Raw genomic sequence first — 19,733 nt, forward strand, 5'->3', positions numbered from 1 at the left:
GGAGCAGTAGGAAGCAGGGGACGAAGGTCATGGGCGCCTGTGGGAAATACTGGCAACAGGTCCACTGGTGGGCCCACGGGGAGGAGATGAGGAGCCAGGTCTAGCTCTCGGTATCAGGGGGACAGGGCTGGTGGGATCAATGACCACCACTCTTCTGTTCCTTCAGTCGCTTGTTCCGTAAATGTCTGTGGCTGTGCCTCTCCATCATCAGGGAGATACTTGTGAACAAGAAAAATGTCCCTGCTCTCACAGAGATAGAGGTGTGAGGCCAGGATTCCTGAACAATCAATGTCTAAGGCTCTTCCCAGCTCTGCCCAGTCTCCAGCCAAGACGCCTCCCCTGAACTCTTGCCTTCCCTCTCTGTGGGTCAGTCCCTCACAACCCATGAGAGCACAGCTGTGCCATGCTCCCTGCCCAGGGGCAATGCCCTAGGCGTGGACTGAGACCATTGGGATGGTTCCTTCTCACAAGATCGTGGTTCAAAACATCGGGGCCCTGACTTTAGACCAGCGGTGTGAGGTCACTAGGACAGACCCCCAGGTCACATTCTGCTCTGACCAGGAGTCCCCCAAAGCCTCTGGGTCACTATGGCATCCAGGTGAGGGAGGTTCTGCCCAAACTTGGATGCCTACATCTTGTGGTATCACATTCTAAGTGACAAAGGCTGTTCTGGGGAGGGTAGTGAGAAGATAAAGTGTCTATAACCTTGATTCACAGACATGGGAGCAGCCTTAGGTGGCCTGTGGTGACTCCTGGGAAGCCAGAGTGCACTAGTTCGTGGCCTTACCACCAACAGGGTGGGGGCTGAGGGAGGAGGAAGGAGTCCTGGATGCAGAGTAACCAGGGTGACAGGACAGCCAGCAAGGGTCCCAGCAGGAACTGGGAGCCGGCTCTGTGCGGGTAGGTGGACTGCCACGTCTCAGCCCCGGCTTCTCGGGTCCCAGGCGCTTTGTTAGGGAAACCAGTGATCTCGGCACCAGGGACTAGCCACTTCCACTGAAACTGCGGCTCAGGCCGCAGGTGCTCACTGCTTCTGGAGAGGGTAGCCTGCCAGAAAGGCGCCTCTGTGTCTCAGTGGAAACAGAGACAATGTTACTAATTGCTCCATTTACCCATGGGTGGCCTCTTGTGCAGGTTGTTTAGAAGGTAAAGCAGGCTATTAGTCATGAAGGTTTCTTGGCTGCTGATGTCCAGGCGGAGTCCGGTTCAGAGTAGAGGCTCAGTCTGTAGGACTCACACTCAAGGTGCCCATCGCCTTTGTTGCTGGTCTTTGGGAGGTAACATGGTTTGGAGCTTACAGTCTATCAGAGATGTCTGTGTTCCGTGTTTCATGCTGGGGAGGGAGGTCGCCTACAGTGCTCCCTGTGACCTGGGTGTAAATGTACACCTTAGATTTGGGAGTAAGTTTAAGGTGAGCCCCGTGTATGACAGCAGTCCTCTTCTGTTGCTGTGAGGTAGACCAACTTTTGTGTCTACTGGTGTGGCGTCTGATGGCCAGAAGTGTCTGTTCTGGTCTCCAGCATCCAGTGAAAGGAGGAGGTAGAGGAGACGGCATTCTGGGAACATCTGCCCTGGACCAGGTGGGCAGCGCGGCCGCATGTACCAGGTGTCCCGATTTTCAGGGGAGGCAGCACAGGAGAGAATTAGGGGCTGGTTCACAGGGCCATTCAAGTTTCTGCCCCTCTATTACCTGCCTCATTCTCCCCACAGCTTCTCTCTTAGTCCCACCATCCCCACCTGAGCAGCTGCCAGAGTGCAGCCCTGTTGCCTGGGGGAAGGGTGTGAACTCCGGAGCCAGTAGGTCTGATTGAGTCCTGGCTCTGAGGCCTGCCTGTACCCTCCTCATGCCGAACCTCGGTTTCCCTACCAGCTGGGTGCACGGGCTGCCCCATGTGACTGAGATGCCCCGGGGGCTTCGTGCTTGGAGTCCACCATGAAGCGCCTGGAGGTCTCGAGAGCTGGCCATTCCTGCACAGCCAGGTGCACAGGAGGAAGTCACAGGTGTGGGTCCTGACGGCTGGGGCCTCCCTTCTCCACTGATGGCCTGGGGCTGCCATCAGACTGGGGCAGGTTTGGCCGGAATGGTGGAGCAGAAGGGGAGCTTAGCCATGGACAGGGGACAGCTTCCAGATGGGGCTCTGGTGGGAGAGGAATGGTTTCTCTTTCCCCTCAGCCCTCCCCCACCTGCTCCCCACTCCCCGAGCAGCAGGCTGAACTGGTAACGGTTCCCAGGCTCTGGCTAGTTATGGCTGTTACAGGTAACAGACCGTGAAGCCATGATGGGTTTTCCAGCTGAGGTGGAGGGCATCAGAACCCACCCTGCTGCAGAAAGGCAGAGATGCTGCAGCAGGGCGGCCAGCACAGGGGCCAGAGTGGCCCCACGTGATGGCCGACTGAAAGGTCACTGTGCCGTCAACATCTGTGATCTCATCTCCGAAGGTCCAGGCCCCTGTGTTCCCCGGGACCCAACACACGCTGCTGAGGCCTCGTCTTGTCACCTTGTGCATCTGTCTAGATGAGGATGTTTTTTCTCCTCTCTACCTTCTCTGTTACCACACAGTGTTATGGACAGGCAGCAATGCCTACTGCACGGGAGTGAATTCACCTGGGCGGGGACTTGCAGACTTTCTACCTGGACAGTCAGAATGAAGGTTGCATCAGAGCGGCACCCAGTGGAGCAGGGCTTTGGCCCCTGCTCAGGTTGTTTGGTCTGCGACGACGCCCAGATGGGAGCATTCAGGCCACCTCCCTGGCATGGAGTCTGCAGAATTCTTTTTGATATTTGCACAGTTGTTTTTTTTTTTTTTTTTTTTTTTTTTACAGAGGCAGAGATAGACAGGGACAGACAGACAGGAACAGAGAGAGATGAGAAGCATCAATCATCAGTTTCTTGTTGCGGGTTGCGACTTCTTAGTTGTTCATTGATTGCTTTCTCACATGTGCCTTGACCGTGGGCCTTCAGCAGATCGAGTAACCCCCTGCTGGAGCCAGCGACCTTGGGTCCAAGCTGGTGAGCTCTTTGCTCAAGCCAGATGAGCCCGCGCTCAAGCTGGCGACCACGGGGTCTCGAACCTGGGTCCTTCCGCATCCCAGTCCGACACTCTATCCACTGCGCCACCACCTGGTCAGGCTATTTGCACAGTTTTTATTCCCTCACATTTCTCTACAGAAATAGCCTTTTCATTCACATGCCTTTAGCCATCTGTCTTTCCCACTGTCTGTGAGGCCATTCCTGGCAAAACTCCTGACCAGAGATTGCCAAGGAGGGCTAGACCCACTCTGTGTGGCTGCCTATACATGGGTCAGATAAACTGTGTGAGGCTCAGCACAGCAAGGTCCTGGGACTCATTACCCAGCCTCTGCAGCCCTGGGCAAGCCTCACGGTGCCCCTCAGGACACTTATGCCTTTTTCAACATCACCCTCAAAATATTAAGGATGTTCCCCGAGATTTCCTAGGTTCCTTAAGAGTTCGTTAACGTTTTTCCCCTAATCATTCTATCCAGGCTGTTTCATTTGCTCATCTGTTCTTTTAACACGTATTTGTTGAACTGAGCTCTATGCCAGTCCCATTTTGGTGTCTAAAATCAGAAATGGGTAAAGTCCCTGTTTTCAAGGAAATTTCCTTCTCGTTGGGTGAGGAAGAAAACAGAGAAATGCATATCAGATGTGAATATGCCCACAAGGAGACAGTGGGCAGGGTGCCTGCCTCACTACCTATAACTTCATAACAGATCATCCCCAAACTCAGTGGGTAACAAATTTACAACTTGGGCCCACGCACCAGCTGGGCCCAAGTGTGTGTCTGCAGCTGAAGCCTGCGTGGGGTCCTGTGGGGCTCATGACCACGTCTGGGCCTCAGTGCCTGGCAGGCGGTCCTCTCTCTGCACACAGCTCCTGTCATCAGAGGGCTGGCCGGCTTCCTCCCGCAGTGGTGGGAACACTCCCAGAGGGCCAGAGGTTGTAGGGCCACCTGAGATTTAGAACCAGGTCACATCATATCATTTCTACCTCATTCTACAGGTCAGTGCCCTTCACAAGGCCAGCACTGCCTCAGATGTGGGGAGGTAAAGGCCATCTCATGATAGATGCAGCAAAGAACTGTGGGCACCCCCCCCCATACACACAACACTGTTTTCAGCCCATGGAGCCTCTGGGAGCAAATCCAGGCTAGTGGTTGGAAGGAGAGGTATCTGATTCCCTGCAGAGCAGAGTGGAGCAGGGTCTGTGCTGAACTCACTCGTGATTACCGGGGACTCAGCACATCAGGGAGCTGGTTGGGGGCAGATTCACTGGGGAACACAATTTTTGTTGCATCCACAAAAACACTTGTTCTTACCTAATTTGAGTATGCTGATCTCAAATCTGACATTAGTTTTTCTCTGTAAGCTACAGTTCTTTTGCAATTCAAGATTTTAGGTTTTCATCTTATTGTAAAATTTTCAACATTTAGTTTAATATAATGAAGTAGAATGTCTTCTTGGGCATCATCTTTGTGAAAATATAATAATTTATATAATGCAGTAAATATACTAATACACTAAAAGATATGATTGCACTAGAAGTTGTCTACAATTTTGAAATAGAACATATTAAAACACTTACTTTAATCATAAAATTTGCGCAAAACTTAGTTAAATTCTATTCAGACAAAAAGTTGCATTTGTAGCTCTTGCGTTTGTGTACTTGTTGAGGACAATCATGTTTGATGCTCCAGCAGTAGTCTGCTCATCACTAACAGCTCCAAGATTTTTGGGAAACTTACAAGGTGACTCTTCAGAAAGTGAATCTTAATGCTCATGTTACATCCAATGTCGTGGAAAGCCAACAGCATCCTTTGAACCAGAAGTTCATAGTTTTCTGCTTTTTTGTTGCCAAGGAAGTTCTTTGTAACTTCCACAAAAGACTGCCATGCTGCTTTCTCCTCCTTATTCATCTTCCTGGCAAATTCTTTTTTTTTTTTTTGTATTTTTCTGAAGCTGGAAACGGGGAGAGACAGTCAGACAGACTCCCGCATGCGCCCGACCAGGATCCACCTGGCACGCCCACCAGGGGGTGACGCTCTGCACACCAGGGGGCGATGCTCTGCCCCTCTGGGGCGTCACTCTGTTGCGACCAGAGCCACTCTAGCGCCTGGGGCAGTGGCCAAGGAGCCATCCCCACTGCCCAAGCCATCTTTGCTCCAATGGAGCCTTAGCGGCGGGAGGGGAAGAGAGAGACAGAGAGGAAGGAGAGGGGGAGGGGTGGAGAAGCAGATGGGCGCTTCTCCTGTGTGCCCTGGTCGGGAATCGAACCCAGGACCTCTTGCACACCAGGCCGACGCTCTACCACTGAGCCAACTGGCCAGGGCCCCTGGCAAATTCTTCATCACATATGAGGGTTCAAATTTGAGGTCCATCGAATATACCTGCTTTTATCTTCTTGAAAGACAAGGCAGGAAAAGCAGAAAGAACATGTTGAAAGCATTCACTTTCTCTATTCAAAGCCTGAACAAACTGCTTCATTAAGCCAAGTTTGATGTGAAGTGGGGGGAAAATGATCCTGTCTCGATTAACTACAGGTTCATTCACAATATTTTGCATCCCTACTTCCAGAGCTTCACGTTTCGGCTACTCCTGTGTCCAGTGTTTCTCCCGAGCTTGGCTGTCCCACAAACACAGAAAGCAAGGATACTTTGTGAAACCTCTCTGTTGTCCTAGCAGGAAATTTACCATTTTAAGATCCACAGAAATGATCCAGTTATGTTCCTCATACTTCAGAAAGTCTAGGACAATTTTTATGTCATTATAATCTTCTCGCAGATGAGTTGAATAACCAATTGGAACCGCTGAAAATAGGCAATATATGCACATGTCACAAATGATGAAATACTGTGCCTTTGACGTTGAAGTGTGTAACAGCCACATATATAACAGAAGGTGTCAGGACTATTCTTACATTTACGCCTACTCAAAGAAGCCATGATTCAATCTTAAAATAAGAGGGTGTTTTTACCAGATAATAATTTTTTACATTTGAAAACAACTACAATTATGTAAAAGTGATGTTTGTAAAACATTAATTGTCTTGTGGTTATGGTCAATCCAAGAGTCGTTGCCCTTTAACTCCAATTTAAAAACCAATGCATGTCATTAATTGTAACAAAAAGAAATTAAAATTGCATAAAAACTAGAGCATGCACCAAAAACTGGATTTCAGATTTGGAATCAGCGATGCAGAAATATATAGAAACAGTTCTAAAACCTCATGAAACAGAAAATGAAAAAAAAAATGTTCCCCAGTGAGTGCATTGGTGACCAGACCTTGCCACTGCCCTTCTGGCACTTGGGCTGTGTTCCTGTGGATTAGTAAGTGTATGAGCCTGTCACCTGGGGGACTCTGTCATTATCTCTGTGTTAATGTGAGATGTACTCACAAACCTGCCAAGTCACTGTATAATGAAAGGACCACCGTGGTCCCTGTCCTGGTGTTGGACAGTCCCCTCATAAATGTTGTCAGGACACAGGTGGCTTTAAAAGGCTGAAGAGATGGGCTGGGGTCCTCCTCAGGGGATCAAGGGGGCACTGTTGCTGGGCCCCCACTGTCAGAGTGGGACATACCCTCCAGCCACAGGAATCTAGGGGCACCAAGACCCCCAATCAGGCACATGTCTACGTGGGCCTACGTCATTGGTGACTGAGGGAGACAAAACCAGCATGTGAATACTACTGTCTGTCCTGCAGGACCCCGGCACACAGTGAGCACCCCCTAGGGCTGGCTCCCCTCCACAGGCCGTTCAGAACACTTTTAACGATAGTCGGATGTGCCCTTGGTCCCTTCGCGTCTCCTCCTCCTGTCATCACCACACATGGCATACACAAGACCCCCGAGATGGTGAAGGGACAAAGCCAAGCCCCAAGTGTTTTGCCCTGTGGCTTGCACAATGCTGCGATGAGCCCTCTGGTCACACATCTTCACACTAGGCACGGACATTTCCATAGGACAGATGCCCGGACTTGGAGACCAGGGCATGAATCCTTCCGTTTAAAAAGATCTTGTCAAATGATATCTGAAAGGTGGTGCCTATTTAAATGCCCACCTGTTGCTGGTTAGCATGTTGACTCCCACCTCCCTGTCAGCTTGGGTTTCTACCACTTTTAATATTATCTCCGTTTTCTGATACATGTTATGTGTATTCATTGTGAAAACAATTGGGAAATGAAGAAAAGGGTAAGAGAAAATATGAGCAGTTATGCCAACACCCAAAGATAAGAGGTATTGTTGTTCATTTAAAAATTTTTTTCCATTGATCTGAGAGAGAGAAAGAAGCATCAACTTGTTGCTCCATTAGTTATGCATCATTGGTGGCTTCACGTATATGCCCTGACCGTGATCAAACCTGCAACCTTGGTGTGCTGGGACACTATCCATGGAAACACCAAGTCAAGGCCAGCACTGTTCATTTTTTTTTTTTTTTTTTTTCTGAAGCTGGAAACGGGGAGAGACAGTCAGACAGACTCCCGCATGCGCCCGACCGGGATCCACCCGGCACGCCCACCAGGGGCGAAGCTCTGCCCACCAGGGGGCGATAATCTGCCCATCCTGGGCGTCGCCATGTTGCGACCAGAGCCACTCTAGCGCCTGGGGCAGAGGCCACAGAGCCATCCCCAGCGCCCGGGCCATCTTTGCTCCAATGGAGCCTTGGCTGCGGGAGGGGAAGAGAGAGACAGAGAGGAAAGCGCGGCGGAGGGGTGGAGAAGCAAATGGGCGCTTCTCCTGTGTGCCCTGGCTGGGAATCGAACCCGGGTCCTCTGCACGCTAGGCCGACGCTCTACCGCTAAGCCAACCGGCCAGGGCCAGCACTGTTCATTTTTATAGAAGGTGAGAGCAGAGGTCACAGGTAGTCACCTGAGGAACCTTCCAGAATCCCGAGAGCTGGTGACAGGTATTGCCCCCCTTCTCCCCTCTGTCCATCCCCACCACTGATGTCCCCAAAGGCTTGAGCTGTTTCCCCAGCCAGCAGGGACTGTGCTGAGACAGTCGATCTGTGTCAGGGGCAGCACGCCCCAGCTGTGTGGAGAAGGGGTCACAGTGCACATTCCCAGTGTGTCTCCAGGCGCTGACACTGGGTCCCCAGGGTGGCAGCCGTCTCTCTGGCCACCCCTGCAGCCATGCCCATGCTGCTCAGGCCCTGACCTGCCTGCCGGCCACCTCTGACAACAGTTCCACTTCCCTCCCAGGGATCTGAATCACAACGAGTTGCGGGAGTTCCCCATGGCCATCCGGACCCTGAGCAGGCTGCAGGAGCTGTAAGTAGCCTGCTGTCCCCACATCCTGTTCTCTGAGGGCCATGATGGAGAGGAGGGAAGCATTTCAGACAGGACAGATGGAAATGGAGCGGGCAGAGAGAGGACCCAGCAGGGACAGGAGCATGACCAGCCTCGGGAAACCTGAGGTTCAGGAGCAGAGCCCCGAACTTGAGGTGGCATCTTCACTCCGAGTGGTGCCTGGACTGTAGTGGCACCTTCACGCCAGCCCCCAAGCCCCTTGTCTGGGTGTTGGCAGGTGTGAAGGCCAGATATGAGCAGCATATAAGGGACAGCCAGGCCAGCTGGAACGACAGGACTTGGGACCATTGGGAGTCCTCTGTCACCTGTGAGCCGCAAGGTTGGGCTTCTCTGTTGACCTGGGACGTGGAAGAATGTGAGGTTTCCTTAGTCAGGAGGGCGCGGAGGGGATAGCGTGTGTGTGGTGGGGACAGGAAACGCTGACACATTGGGGGAGCAGAGACTAAGTTAGTAGAAGTAAGAGGATTTGTGGATGAGTCTGTCTGTGTGTTTCCAACTCCGGAGAGAAAGCTGCTCGGGGACAGGGCATATGTCCCAGAAACGTAAGTCCCTGAGCACAGCTCAGCCCAGACACACAGTGTTGGGAAGCATAAAAGAGTGATTTAATGAAGGATGGCTGAGCAGATGGTGCCAGGAGTGGGATTGGCTGGACAGGCTGGCTGAGGGACGACATGATGCAGACGTCACAGGGCGCAGAGAAGCCAGATCACCATGGAGACAATGTTGGCGGTATGGGCCTGCTCTGTGAACTGCATGTGGTTCAGTCCGGCCTTTATTTTGAAAGGCCCTTCCCAGCTAACTAAACATGTCATTGCCACATCCAGGGCTACAGCCACTCACTGCCTTCCTCACCCGATCCTGTGTCTGTTCTCTGGCCATCTCTTCTCTGTTCCTTAGTCTCAGGGCCTTGGGGCCAAGGCAGCGTCCAGTGGAGGCCCGCCCCTCATCCCCTGGCCCCTGGAAGCTCTGTTTTTTTCGCATACCCCCCTACACCTTGGCTTCCTCCTGGGGACCCTCCAAGACCCCCACACAGGTGACAGTGATGAAGGAGAGGCTGCCTCCCTGGGTGCCACATTGCTCCAGGGCTTCCTGGGGCCCCACCCCCAACCTGCCACACATGATGGGTGTGATATTGAATACAGAAAAGGCTTAGGCAGGACTGAACTAGGGTTCGCCGGCCATTGTCCCTTTGGCATTCTGGCCTTTCTTGTTGGCTGACCGAGCTCCATGGGACCCCACATCCGAGTCCTCACGGAGCCCTGGCTATCTTCCAGGGGCTTCCACAACAACAACATCAAGGCCATCCCAGAGCAGGCCTTCCTGGGGAACCCTCTGCTGCAGACAGTGTGAGTTCCAACCTTTCCACCGGCACCTGGGGGAGGGTGGTGGGGAGGCAGGACAATCGGGGTGCTCCCCCCAGGCTCCATGGGGGGGGCAGAGACCCAGCGCAAGTCTCTGATTCAGTGTCTGCACTCCTCCAGGCACTTCTATGACAACCCGATCCAGTCTGTGGGAAGGTCCGCGTTCCAGTACCTGCCAAAGCTGCACACTCTGTGAGTTGGCACCTGAAGGCAGTTACAGCCGGGACCCTCCCTTCCTAGGTCCCTGCCGTCTCCACCCCCACCCCTGCCAGGCACTCCCAGGCACATGAACTCCAAGCTGCAGGCCTCCTCTGGGCTCAGGCCTCTTCCTAGATCTGATGGGCTTGACCTCTCCTCCTCCCTGTGGCTTCTTGCCGCCTCTCAAGTGGGTGATGCACTTTAAGGACAAGAGCCAGTGCAGAGGCTCTGATGAGGCCCTGTGGAGTGTCAGGGAGACCTAGGCCTGTGTTCTTGCATGCTGGCCTCCCAGTGTCTAGATTGCTGGCTCTGTCTGGGCTTCATGGCTGCCTGGACCCTGCTGGTCAAAGCCCAGCCTTAAGCAGGGCCAGACAGCCAGGCTAGTTGCGGGCATTAGGGAAGAAAGATGTTTCCCAGGGGTTGGGGTCGTTGTGGGGAAGGCCCTGAGGGTGGAGAGCTGTCAGAATGTGCTCAGATCCCACCCTCAGAGCTGTTGGCTGTTTCCAGGTCCCTGAATGGAGCCATGGACATCCAAGAATTCCCAGACCTCAAAGGTACCACGAACCTAGAGACCCTGTGAGTAGCCCTCCTGCCTGAACCCTTTCCCATCCCCTCCCAGGTGCTCCATCTGCCTCTGGGAGGCTGTCCTGATGCATTGCTTGCCCCTTAGCTGGTGTCCCGCTGGGGGCTTCAGAGGTCAACTGGCTTGTACCCGGGACCATGGCCACTTCTGGGTGTGCTGCGATGGCAGGCAGGCGGGGTTGGCGGGTGGTCTGGGGGTGAGTGACTTCAGAGCCTCTGACCCAATTGGGGGCACACCGAGCACCTGCAGCAGGGGAGGGGTGCGAAACACCATCTCATTCTTTCTGAAGCTTGACTTGAATGTGAATGTTCTCATAGTTCCTATTATCACATCCTCTGGCGTGGGGGAGAGGTGTCAGCACAGCAGGCCCTGAGGCATTACAAGAGAATGAACAGAACACGTTAGGTGTCCCCTGTCCCCTCCACCCCACCCCTGCATCACACAGCCCATCCATGGTATGGCCGGATGGGACTCGCCTCTGTGCCTTTGTTGTCCCCCTAGACTTGCTGGCCTCTGGAAAGTCTTCCTCAAGGGTGGCTGGGGGTGGCGGGGCCCTGGGCCCAGGCCAGCTCTGTCTCTGTTCCCCTGCAGGACGCTGACCCGCGCAGGCATCCGGCTGCTCCCGCCCAGGATGTGCCAGCAGCTGCCCAGGCTCCGAGTCCTGTGAGTGGCTCACATGCTCCCTGCAGCCCTGCTCAGGACCTTGGTCCCCCAGCCCTCCCTGTCCCCCCATTCCTTTTCCCTGCCCCTCTCGGTCCCCCAGGCCGTCTGTGGATGAGGCCACCCATCCAGGCCCTGATGGGAAAAGCAGCGCTCAGCAAGGGGTATAGACAGTCTGACTGAGGACAGTGCCCTGGTGGGACGTGTGTCGATAGCCATGTCCCCCCAGGGTCCTCCTGGCCTCGACCACCTCACAGAGAAGCAGGGCTCTGGCCAGAGCTGCTCCCTGATCCAACTTCACCCTGCCCTGGCCTTACCCTCTGCAGGGAGCTGTCCCACAACCGAATCGAGGAGCTACCCAGCCTGCACAGGTGTCAGAAGCTGGAGGAGATGTGAGTGGGGTTGGGGGGACAGGGCAAAGGCATGTCCGCTAACTTAGGGTAGGTCCACAGGGGGCTCTGCACTCTGACCCTTCTCTGAAGGCATGGGACCCAGAGGCGAGGGCTGGGAGCTGGGCAGAGGCCCAGACAGAAGACCACGGGCCGGGCGCTGGTGCCCAAAGGAGTCTCAGGTTGGCTTCTTGAGGGCTGAGGGCAGCAGGCAGTGTGGTGGTGATGAGGGCCAGCAGAGGGACAGGGCCACGTCAGGCCTGGTGAGCTGGACGAGGGGGTGTCAGAGCACCAGAAGGGTCTGCCTTTCAGAGCACAGCAGTCATTTTCCACAGCCCCACTAACACTCACCTTTGTGCGTGCGCCTGTGCACGCATACTCAGAGAGAAGCCCGGGATCCCAACTTGATGAGGAGAAAGTCACAGTGAAGCTCTCTAAGCTGCCTTTGCCCAGACCCGGCTTCTCCAGCCATCAGGGCTTCCTGACCCTCCTTGTCTATCCCCCCTTCTCGGCACAGCAACCAATGCCTTTTGGGTCCCGGGCAGGGTTTGGGGTCAGGTCTGTCATGTGTCTAGGTGCCCGAGGAAGAAGCGTCTTCTACAGAGCTGAGTCCCTGAATCCCATTCATTCGGCCAATCTACTGAGCCCTGAGGCCCAGTTGGGGCCAGTCACAGGCTAGCCAAGGGTTGGGCAGTGCTCTGGTGCTGGACCAGGGTCTGGAGGACCCACGGGCTGAGGTTGGCTGGGCAGGGAGCCAGGCCCGGTGGGAACCCTGGAAACTGACTCCCTTTTGGGCCACAGTGTTGTGGCTTTATCTCCTGACCTACTTCCCAAGGCAACTGGATCCTTTTAATGCTGTTGACTTCCATGAGCTGGGCCTTCTCTCAGTGCCAGGAAAAGTGGGGCTCTCCTTTCTCCTTCCCAGTGTCTGGGGTGGGGGGTGGGGGGCATGGACTAGAGCCAGGTCTGAGCTCATTGATCACCCAGCCTATCTTGCTGCCCTAGAGGCCTCCAGCACAACCACATCTGGGAAGTCAGAGCCGACACCTTCAGCCAGCTGAGCTCCCTGAGGGCCTTGTGAGTACTCACAGCACAGGGGGTCTGGGGGTGCTCAGAGCCACTGCTCTCCTGATACCAACAGGCACACAGCCCACTGCTCTGCATTCCTGCCCTGGTGTGCGCACACATCCATGTGTGCATGCGCGTGTGTGTGCGCGCGCGCACACACACACACACACACACACACACACACACACACACACAGGAGGGGAGGTGCCTCCTCAGGGGCCATGAGGCTCTGAAGCCCGGCTGCGTCCCCTTTCCTGGGGCCACAGGCAGGTCATGGTCTGGCTAAAGGTGCCCCCCTAGAGGGCTCAAGGCAGCTCAGATAGGGAAAAGTACAGGAGAACCAGGACAAGAACAGTAAGTTCTCCGAGTGTCATTGTCCCCTCTTGTCTACCCTCTTTGTCCATAGGGACCTGAGCTGGAACGTCATCCGGTCCATCCACCCTGAGGCCTTCGTGACCCTGCACTCCCTGGTCAAGCTGTAAGTGCCACTGTGGGAGCTGCAGAGCAGTGGGGACAGCAAGGCCACCCCCAGTGGGGACCTGCGTGGATGTCTGACCACACATCCTAGGGACAGAGGCTCTAGCCTCATCAATCACTGTGACCGTCTGACAGATGATGGAGCCTGGTCAGCAGAGAGCCGGCCCCTGGGTCTGGCTTGCCATCTGGGGATGCAGCCTCGGCTTCCCTGCACCCCACTATGAAGGCCCCTAAGATTGCCCAGAATACCTCCAAGGCACAGGAGGTAGAGCAGATGGGGGAGCCAGAGTCCTGCATGGCATTGCTGTTGAGGGCTGCCTTCCCAGGTGGCAGGGACCATAGGTTCTCTGCATTACGTAGGACACAAACAGGTCGCGTGTCATACTGGCTGCATGGCCATGATGTCAGAGCTGGAAGGGCCTGTGATGGGGCCACACCCTGTGTTGAGGTTATTCCCTGTGCAGGGGGCTGCCTGCCAGTGTGTCCTGGAGGTGCCCCCTCCCCCCACAGGATCATCCAGGCCACCCTCACTTCCTGGGCCACCTGGCACTCACAGCATCCCACCATCACCTTGGTGCTCTCTGCTCCTGCAGACAGGCAAGAGCATGTTTTTATCCCTTTGGGAGAAGAGGACACTGACATTAAGCCAGACTTGCGGCCAGTTACATGGGGTGGTGGCAGGGGAAGACTGCTCATGGCCCCAGCTCTGGTTGTGGACAGGAGTGCATGACTGAGCCCCCGGGTGCGGCCAGCAGGCCTACTCTTCAATCAGCTCTGGGCTCTCATGTTAGGGATGGTAGGGGGACAGGGTCTCCCAGATGGGACTTGGACCTGGCATAGGAGCTGAGGTTGAGGGGCTCAGTCACCTCTGGACTGGGATGTTCCCTGGTGGACAGTGGGCACCAGTATTTGATGAGTGAGTGAGCATGTGTGGCTGTGGCTCTGGTGGTCACCTCCCCCAGCGCTGAGAGCTGTTTTCCTGCCCCGTGACCAGTTAGCTATCCTTTGCTCCTCTCTGGCTCTGCCCAAGTGCGCTGGCCACACCCTCAGCCTGGCCCTGCCCCCTGCAGTGCCACAACTGCCAATAACCCTGTTAATCCACTGTCCTAGGGACCTGACAGACAACCAGCTGACCACACTGCCCCTGGCCGGGCTTGGAGGCCTGATGCATCTGAAGCTCAAAGGGAACCCGGCTTTGTCTCAGACTTTCTCCAAGGACACTTTCCCAAAACTGAGGTAAGGACCTCGCTTACCCCACACAGAGAGAGGTCTGTCCCAGGGCAGCTGAGCGGCCTGGAGGGGCAGAAGGAAGCCACAGGAAAACCCTGGTGGCTGAGAGTGACAGGGGGACTCCTGCCTCCCCTTCCAGTCTCTCCTCTGGGGCACCTCCCACCCTAGCCCAGCCCCAGGGGATATGGACAGCTGGGAGGACACGATGGTGGGAAGGCTCCTGCACCTCCACACCCCTCACCTGTACTGCGCACCAAACTGCCCATCCTCACTTGGGCAGCATCAGGGCCCCTGGGCCCAAGGCAGAGTCTGGAGCACTGATGAGCAGAGAGCCAGTGCCCAGCCTGTCCTGGTGCTGGTGGCACTGGCCTCCTGTGCAGCGCAGCCTGGGTGGCCTGAGTCTCGTCAGCTGCATACTAGTGACATGCTTGGGGGCACCAGCCCTCCCCTCAGAGGGCACACATCCAGCTCTGGCGTGCCCGCGGGTCAGGAGACAGTGTGTGGGTGTCCGTGAGAGCAAGGACAGAGGTCACTAGGAGCATCCTATCTCCTTACATGTGATGAGAGAGGTGCTGGCCAGGAGGAGACAGAGTGTGAGCACCGTGACCCTGGGCGAGTTGCTTCCACCCTGTGCCTGCTAGGGGAGTCTACTTCCCAGCTCAGTCCTCAGGATGAGCGAGGAGCAGGTGGGACCTGCTCAGACCTCAGAGGCGGGGGCTGGCTGCACCCCGCACACAAAGGCCGGGAGGCCACGTGCACAGTAATCTGGTGCTTTAGGGTCAAAGGGCAGGTGCCAGGTGCCTGGGCTGAGACCCAAACTATTCCTGAGACCGCTGTGCCCTCCCCAGGATTCTGGAGGTGCCCCATGCCTACCAGTGCTGTGCCTATGGTGCCTGCACCAGCTTCCTCAAGGCCCCCGGGCAGTGGGAGGCAGACGACTTCCACCTGGAAGACGAGGAAGCTCTGAAGAGGCCCGTGGGCCTTCTTGCGGGACAAGCCAAGAACCACTGTGAGTGACAGGGGCCCTGGGAGGGGCAGGGCTTCTGTGGGGATGGGGAGTTAGAGAAGAGGCTGGGGACCCCGAGTGGGAACCCAGGGAGGACGGCTGGAAGCCTGGAGGACACGACCCCTGTTTCACCTCGTCTCCAAGGCCACTCCGCAGAGGGACTTGGGGGAAGGTGACAATGGCGACAAGCCCTTTGCAGCTCACAAGGCTCGTCACACCTGCGTCTCTCATGACACCCTTGCCTGCGTGGCTCTCAGGAGCCTGTCCATTTGAGGGAGGGCATTCTCAGAGAATATACCCATATCCTGGTCAGCCTGAGCCGCGTAGGATTAGATGAAGTCAGTTAAGTTAAACCTGCTTCCGAAAATATGCTCCCACTATGTCCTGGCGTCCAGAGGAACAAACAGCGCAGTTGTCCTGCCACTCTAGCCAGCTTGTGGGTCAAAGAGGGACACTTCCGAGGCCACCCGATGCCAGAGGGCCTTGCTGAGAAGGGCCATCCCTGCACAGGCTGTCTTGGCCAGAGGAATCCCTGTTTCTGGAAGATTTGGGTTAAAAGGCGAAAAGGTGGGGGCAGTTGGCATGGGGGTCCTGAGGGACCACCTCCTAGTATGTCTCAAGGGGGTGGGGGGACAGGGACCTCACATGCTGGAACGCAACAGAGGAGAAAGGAGAGGAAACAGCCGGGTTCTGCATTTCTGTCTCTGAGACCCCTCTCCACAAAACACCAATGGAGGAGGGAACAGGAAAATCAAATCTAAGCGCGTGAAGAAAACCTCTCCCACAGTGTAGATAGACTGGGCTCTCAACCAGATGCACCATCACTAGCCGGTTGCCTTGGACGAGCTGCAGGAACTTTCTGAGCAGTTTCCTTACCTGTAAGGTAGGACCAGCATTGCACAGCCTCTGGGCAGTATTCAAGACCGCAGAGGGTGAAGAGTGTCCGCCCCTCTGGCTGCCACACTTCTTCACTCTGTGCCTACTGCTGCTTGGGGCGGGTGGAGAAGGAGCTGGGCCGGCTCTGGGCAGCCGCTCGGTTTTCTGCAGGGTTGTCTGGTTGTCTGCGTGCTTCCCCAGAGCCTGGAAGGAGGAATGGAAACTCCCCTTCCTCAAGGTGAAACTTTCCACCAGGCTCAGGTCTGGAAGAACCAGAGGCTTCGGAAGTGGGCTGCCTGCAGGTACCAGGAGCGAGGGCTGGGCCCCACTTCCTGTGGGAGCTCATGAGCCCCGGAGGGGAAGCCAGGAGCTGCTGCTGCTGTCAGCCTCTATTTCCTCCTCTTTTGAAGAGTGGTTACTCAACACCTTGGCTGGGACTCTCCCAGCCTCAGACAGACTCCACCGGCCTCAGCCCTTGTATTTCATTTATGCATCTTGACTTCAAAGTGTGGCTGAGGTCCATTCTGGAGAGTCGGAGTGGGTGGGAGGAAAGGTGGGGAGAGAAGGAAGTGCAGGATGGAGCACAGCTGCCGCCCCTTGGAGTCCAGGCCAGGGGCAGCTGCACACCTCAGTCTCCTGGGAGCACTTCCAACGCAGGTGTTTACCCGTTAGGTGGGGAGGAAGGGCCTGCACAGGAAATACACCATGTGAGCCAACAGGACAAGTACAGCAGTCACCTGTCTATTCCCTGTAGCCAGAAGAAGAGCCCCAGGGCGCTGGCTCTCAAACCTGCTGCACAACGTGCAGGAGTTTCATCTGCATAATTTACAAAATGTTTTAGATCGTTTCAAAATTCCCATAGAATTTGTGGACCCTGAGATGTCCCACCCTTGCAGCCCCTATTTAAGAAACATTGTAACGGTGAATAAGGAAAACATCCATTTGTTTGAAATATGTTATAGAATTTTTTAACAATGTATTCTTTTTTTTTTTTGTATTTTTCTGAAGCTGGAAACGAGGAGAGACAGTCAGACAGACTCCCGCATGCGCCCGACAGGGATCCACCCGGCACGCCCACCAGGGGCGATGCTCTGCCCACCAAGGGGCGATGCTCTGCCCCTCCGGGGCGTTGCTCTGCCGAGACCAGAGCCACTCTAGCGCCTGGGGCAGAGGCCAAGGAGCCATCCCCAGTGCCTGGGCCATCTTTGCTCCAATGGAGCCTTGCTGCGGGAGGGGAAGAGAGAGACAGAGAGGAAGGAGGGGGGCGTGGAGAGGCAAATGGCGCTTCTCCTATGTGCCCTAGCCGGGAATCGAACCCGGGTCCCACACACACCAGGCCGACGCTCTACCGCTGAGCCAACCGGCCAGGGCCAACAATGTAATCTTTTAATCCTATTTTCTTTGACTGACAGACTTAGAATAGAGTCAAAAGGGTGGTCGGAGATGACTTCACCTGCCTTTGCGTCAGTGTAGATGTGTCCCTTCTCACATTAGGGACTGTCTGCCTCAGTGTCACCAGGGACAAGGCTTCCTATCCCCCCACCCCCAACCTAGTCCTGCTTGGGAAAGCCTCGTGTCCAGCTATCAGGCTCTGTGGTCAAACACCCCTGGCTGTGGATGCTGCCCTCTTGCTCACTCGCCCACGGGCTGAGACCTGGGCAAGACACCTGCCTTCCATGAGCATGTTTCCTCTCTGTCTAATAATGTCAACAGACACTTGTGCACGTAGCCATGACAGTGATCCTTGTTTGTGCCGTAAGCTCCTCGAGGTCAGGGCCATGCCGTGTTGCCCTGACAGTGCCTTTGTCCGACACACAGCAGACACTGGGTTTGGCACACAGACCTCCTCACAGCTTTTGGACAACTCTTAATTGTGGAACTCATTTGTGTTAGTAAGAATTGGGACTTCTCCACTTGAACCCTAACTTGCCTCTTTCCATCCACTGATATTCCTTGTTCTACTGTCTGGGTCCTCTGGGATGACACAGCATAGGAGAGCAACTCCCTACTCCTTCATGCCAGAGGACTTCATGCATTCTGAGAACTCACTCTCACCTCCCCAAGCCAAATGCCCCAGCTGCCGGACTATCTCCCACAGGGCCTCCGCTCACTGTCCCTTGGTCACCTTCTCTGTACACACACTCTAGATCACTTCTTCTGTCTTAAGATGCCCTTCTTAACACAGTTCCCGCATGGATGGGGGGTGCTGGGCTGGCACTGAGGACTGGCTGTCCCTCCCCTAACGCCAGGCAGCACCTGTGGACCCTGGCCATGTGGAAAGGACCCAGAGCTGAGTTACAGGGAGAGCAGACCTCTGTAAAGAGCCGCTACACAGATGACCCACCTACGGGTTACACCCAGGGGCAGAGCACATGATCAAGGCCCCCGGAGGGGGCTGTGCTGTGCAGAGGGATGCAGGGGGCTTCGTAAAGGGGTGCGTGTTTTGAGCCCAGGGCCCCAGCCACTGTTTGGTCTCTCCATCAGATGACCTGGACTTGGATGAACTCCAGCTGGAGATGGAAGCCACGGAGCCACAGCCCAGTGTCCAGTGCAGCCCTGTTCCAGGTAAGGGGGTGCTGCAGGAGGCAGGGGATGCAGGGTCATCCTGGCATGTTTTTGGCCATGCTGCAGGCACTCCTGGGGACCAGAGGGACAGCCTCTTTCGGTGAGCAGCTGGTGAATGCTCTGTCCATGAAGGTGCTGTCTCTCTTAAATGCCCCTCCCCCCAGGGTGGGCATCTAACAAAGGAAGCCCCTTTAGAATTTAACCTAAATTCATCAGCTCTAAGAAAGAAGAAAGATCTTGTTTACTTGGTTCAACTCTCAAGTACTGAGAGGAAAGCATTCCCTTCCCTTGGTGCCACGTGCACAGTGCCCAGGCCAGGACAGCAGCTGCTCAGATAGGCTGGAAACAGTTGGCAGGGGCTTCTGAGTGTCACACCACGTCCGTGTTCCGCTGTCCCACCCCTGTAGGTCAGGCCCTCCGCCCCGCCTCTGCAGCCAAGGCTGAAATCAGCCCTGTGGGCACACCGGCCCTGCATGCTCGGTGGCTGCAGCGTGCCCTCTATTGGCTGCCCGTGCAGGTGCACGAACACAGAGGAAACCAGCACATTTTTTTGAGACCTGGACAGAAGTTTCACCTCCAAAAACCTGTAATGAGCAAGTGAAAGAAGACACATCAGAGACAAAGTCCAAAATGACCATGACCTTGCTTTAACATGGCTCATACGAATGTCCAGATAGACCATGGCCTTTCCCTGTGGTGGAGTATTTATATGAACATAAGGGAATGGAGAAGGATGCTTGACAACATTTTAACTTTAAAAAAAAAGAATAAAAGCTATTCAGTAAAGCCCCAATATAGTTTAAAACCCTATATGTATATGTATATGTATATGTATATGTGTATGTGTATGTATATGTATATGTATATGTATATGTATATGTGTTCTTAGTGGAAGGAAGCATATCAAAGTAAAGGGTTCTCTCTGAGAGGTGGGATTTTAAGTACTTGTGATTTTTCCATGTTATCATTGACAAGTTTTCTATAATTACCATCTG

General features: G+C 54.9%; 1 protein-coding gene across 1 annotated transcript in view; it reads left to right on the top strand.

Annotated features, from left to right (window-relative positions):
• Nucleotides 1–19,733, top strand: part of LGR6 (leucine rich repeat containing G protein-coupled receptor 6) — a 71,936-nt gene that overhangs the window by 47,541 nt on the left and 4,662 nt on the right. Inside the window, exons 7-17 of the mRNA XM_066239404.1 lie at nt 8,218–8,286; nt 9,600–9,671; nt 9,807–9,878; nt 10,392–10,460; nt 11,059–11,130; nt 11,454–11,519; nt 12,522–12,593; nt 12,991–13,062; nt 14,172–14,297; nt 15,140–15,300; nt 18,658–18,738. Of these exons, the coding sequence (XP_066095501.1) occupies nt 8,218–8,286; nt 9,600–9,671; nt 9,807–9,878; nt 10,392–10,460; nt 11,059–11,130; nt 11,454–11,519; nt 12,522–12,593; nt 12,991–13,062; nt 14,172–14,297; nt 15,140–15,300; nt 18,658–18,738 (932 nt within the window). The remainder of the gene's footprint in view (nt 1–8,217; nt 8,287–9,599; nt 9,672–9,806; nt 9,879–10,391; nt 10,461–11,058; nt 11,131–11,453; nt 11,520–12,521; nt 12,594–12,990; nt 13,063–14,171; nt 14,298–15,139; nt 15,301–18,657; nt 18,739–19,733) is intronic.

This window comes from Saccopteryx bilineata, chromosome 1, assembly GCF_036850765.1.
Source record: "Saccopteryx bilineata isolate mSacBil1 chromosome 1, mSacBil1_pri_phased_curated, whole genome shotgun sequence".
Classification (NCBI taxonomy): Eukaryota; Metazoa; Chordata; class Mammalia; order Chiroptera; family Emballonuridae; genus Saccopteryx; species Saccopteryx bilineata.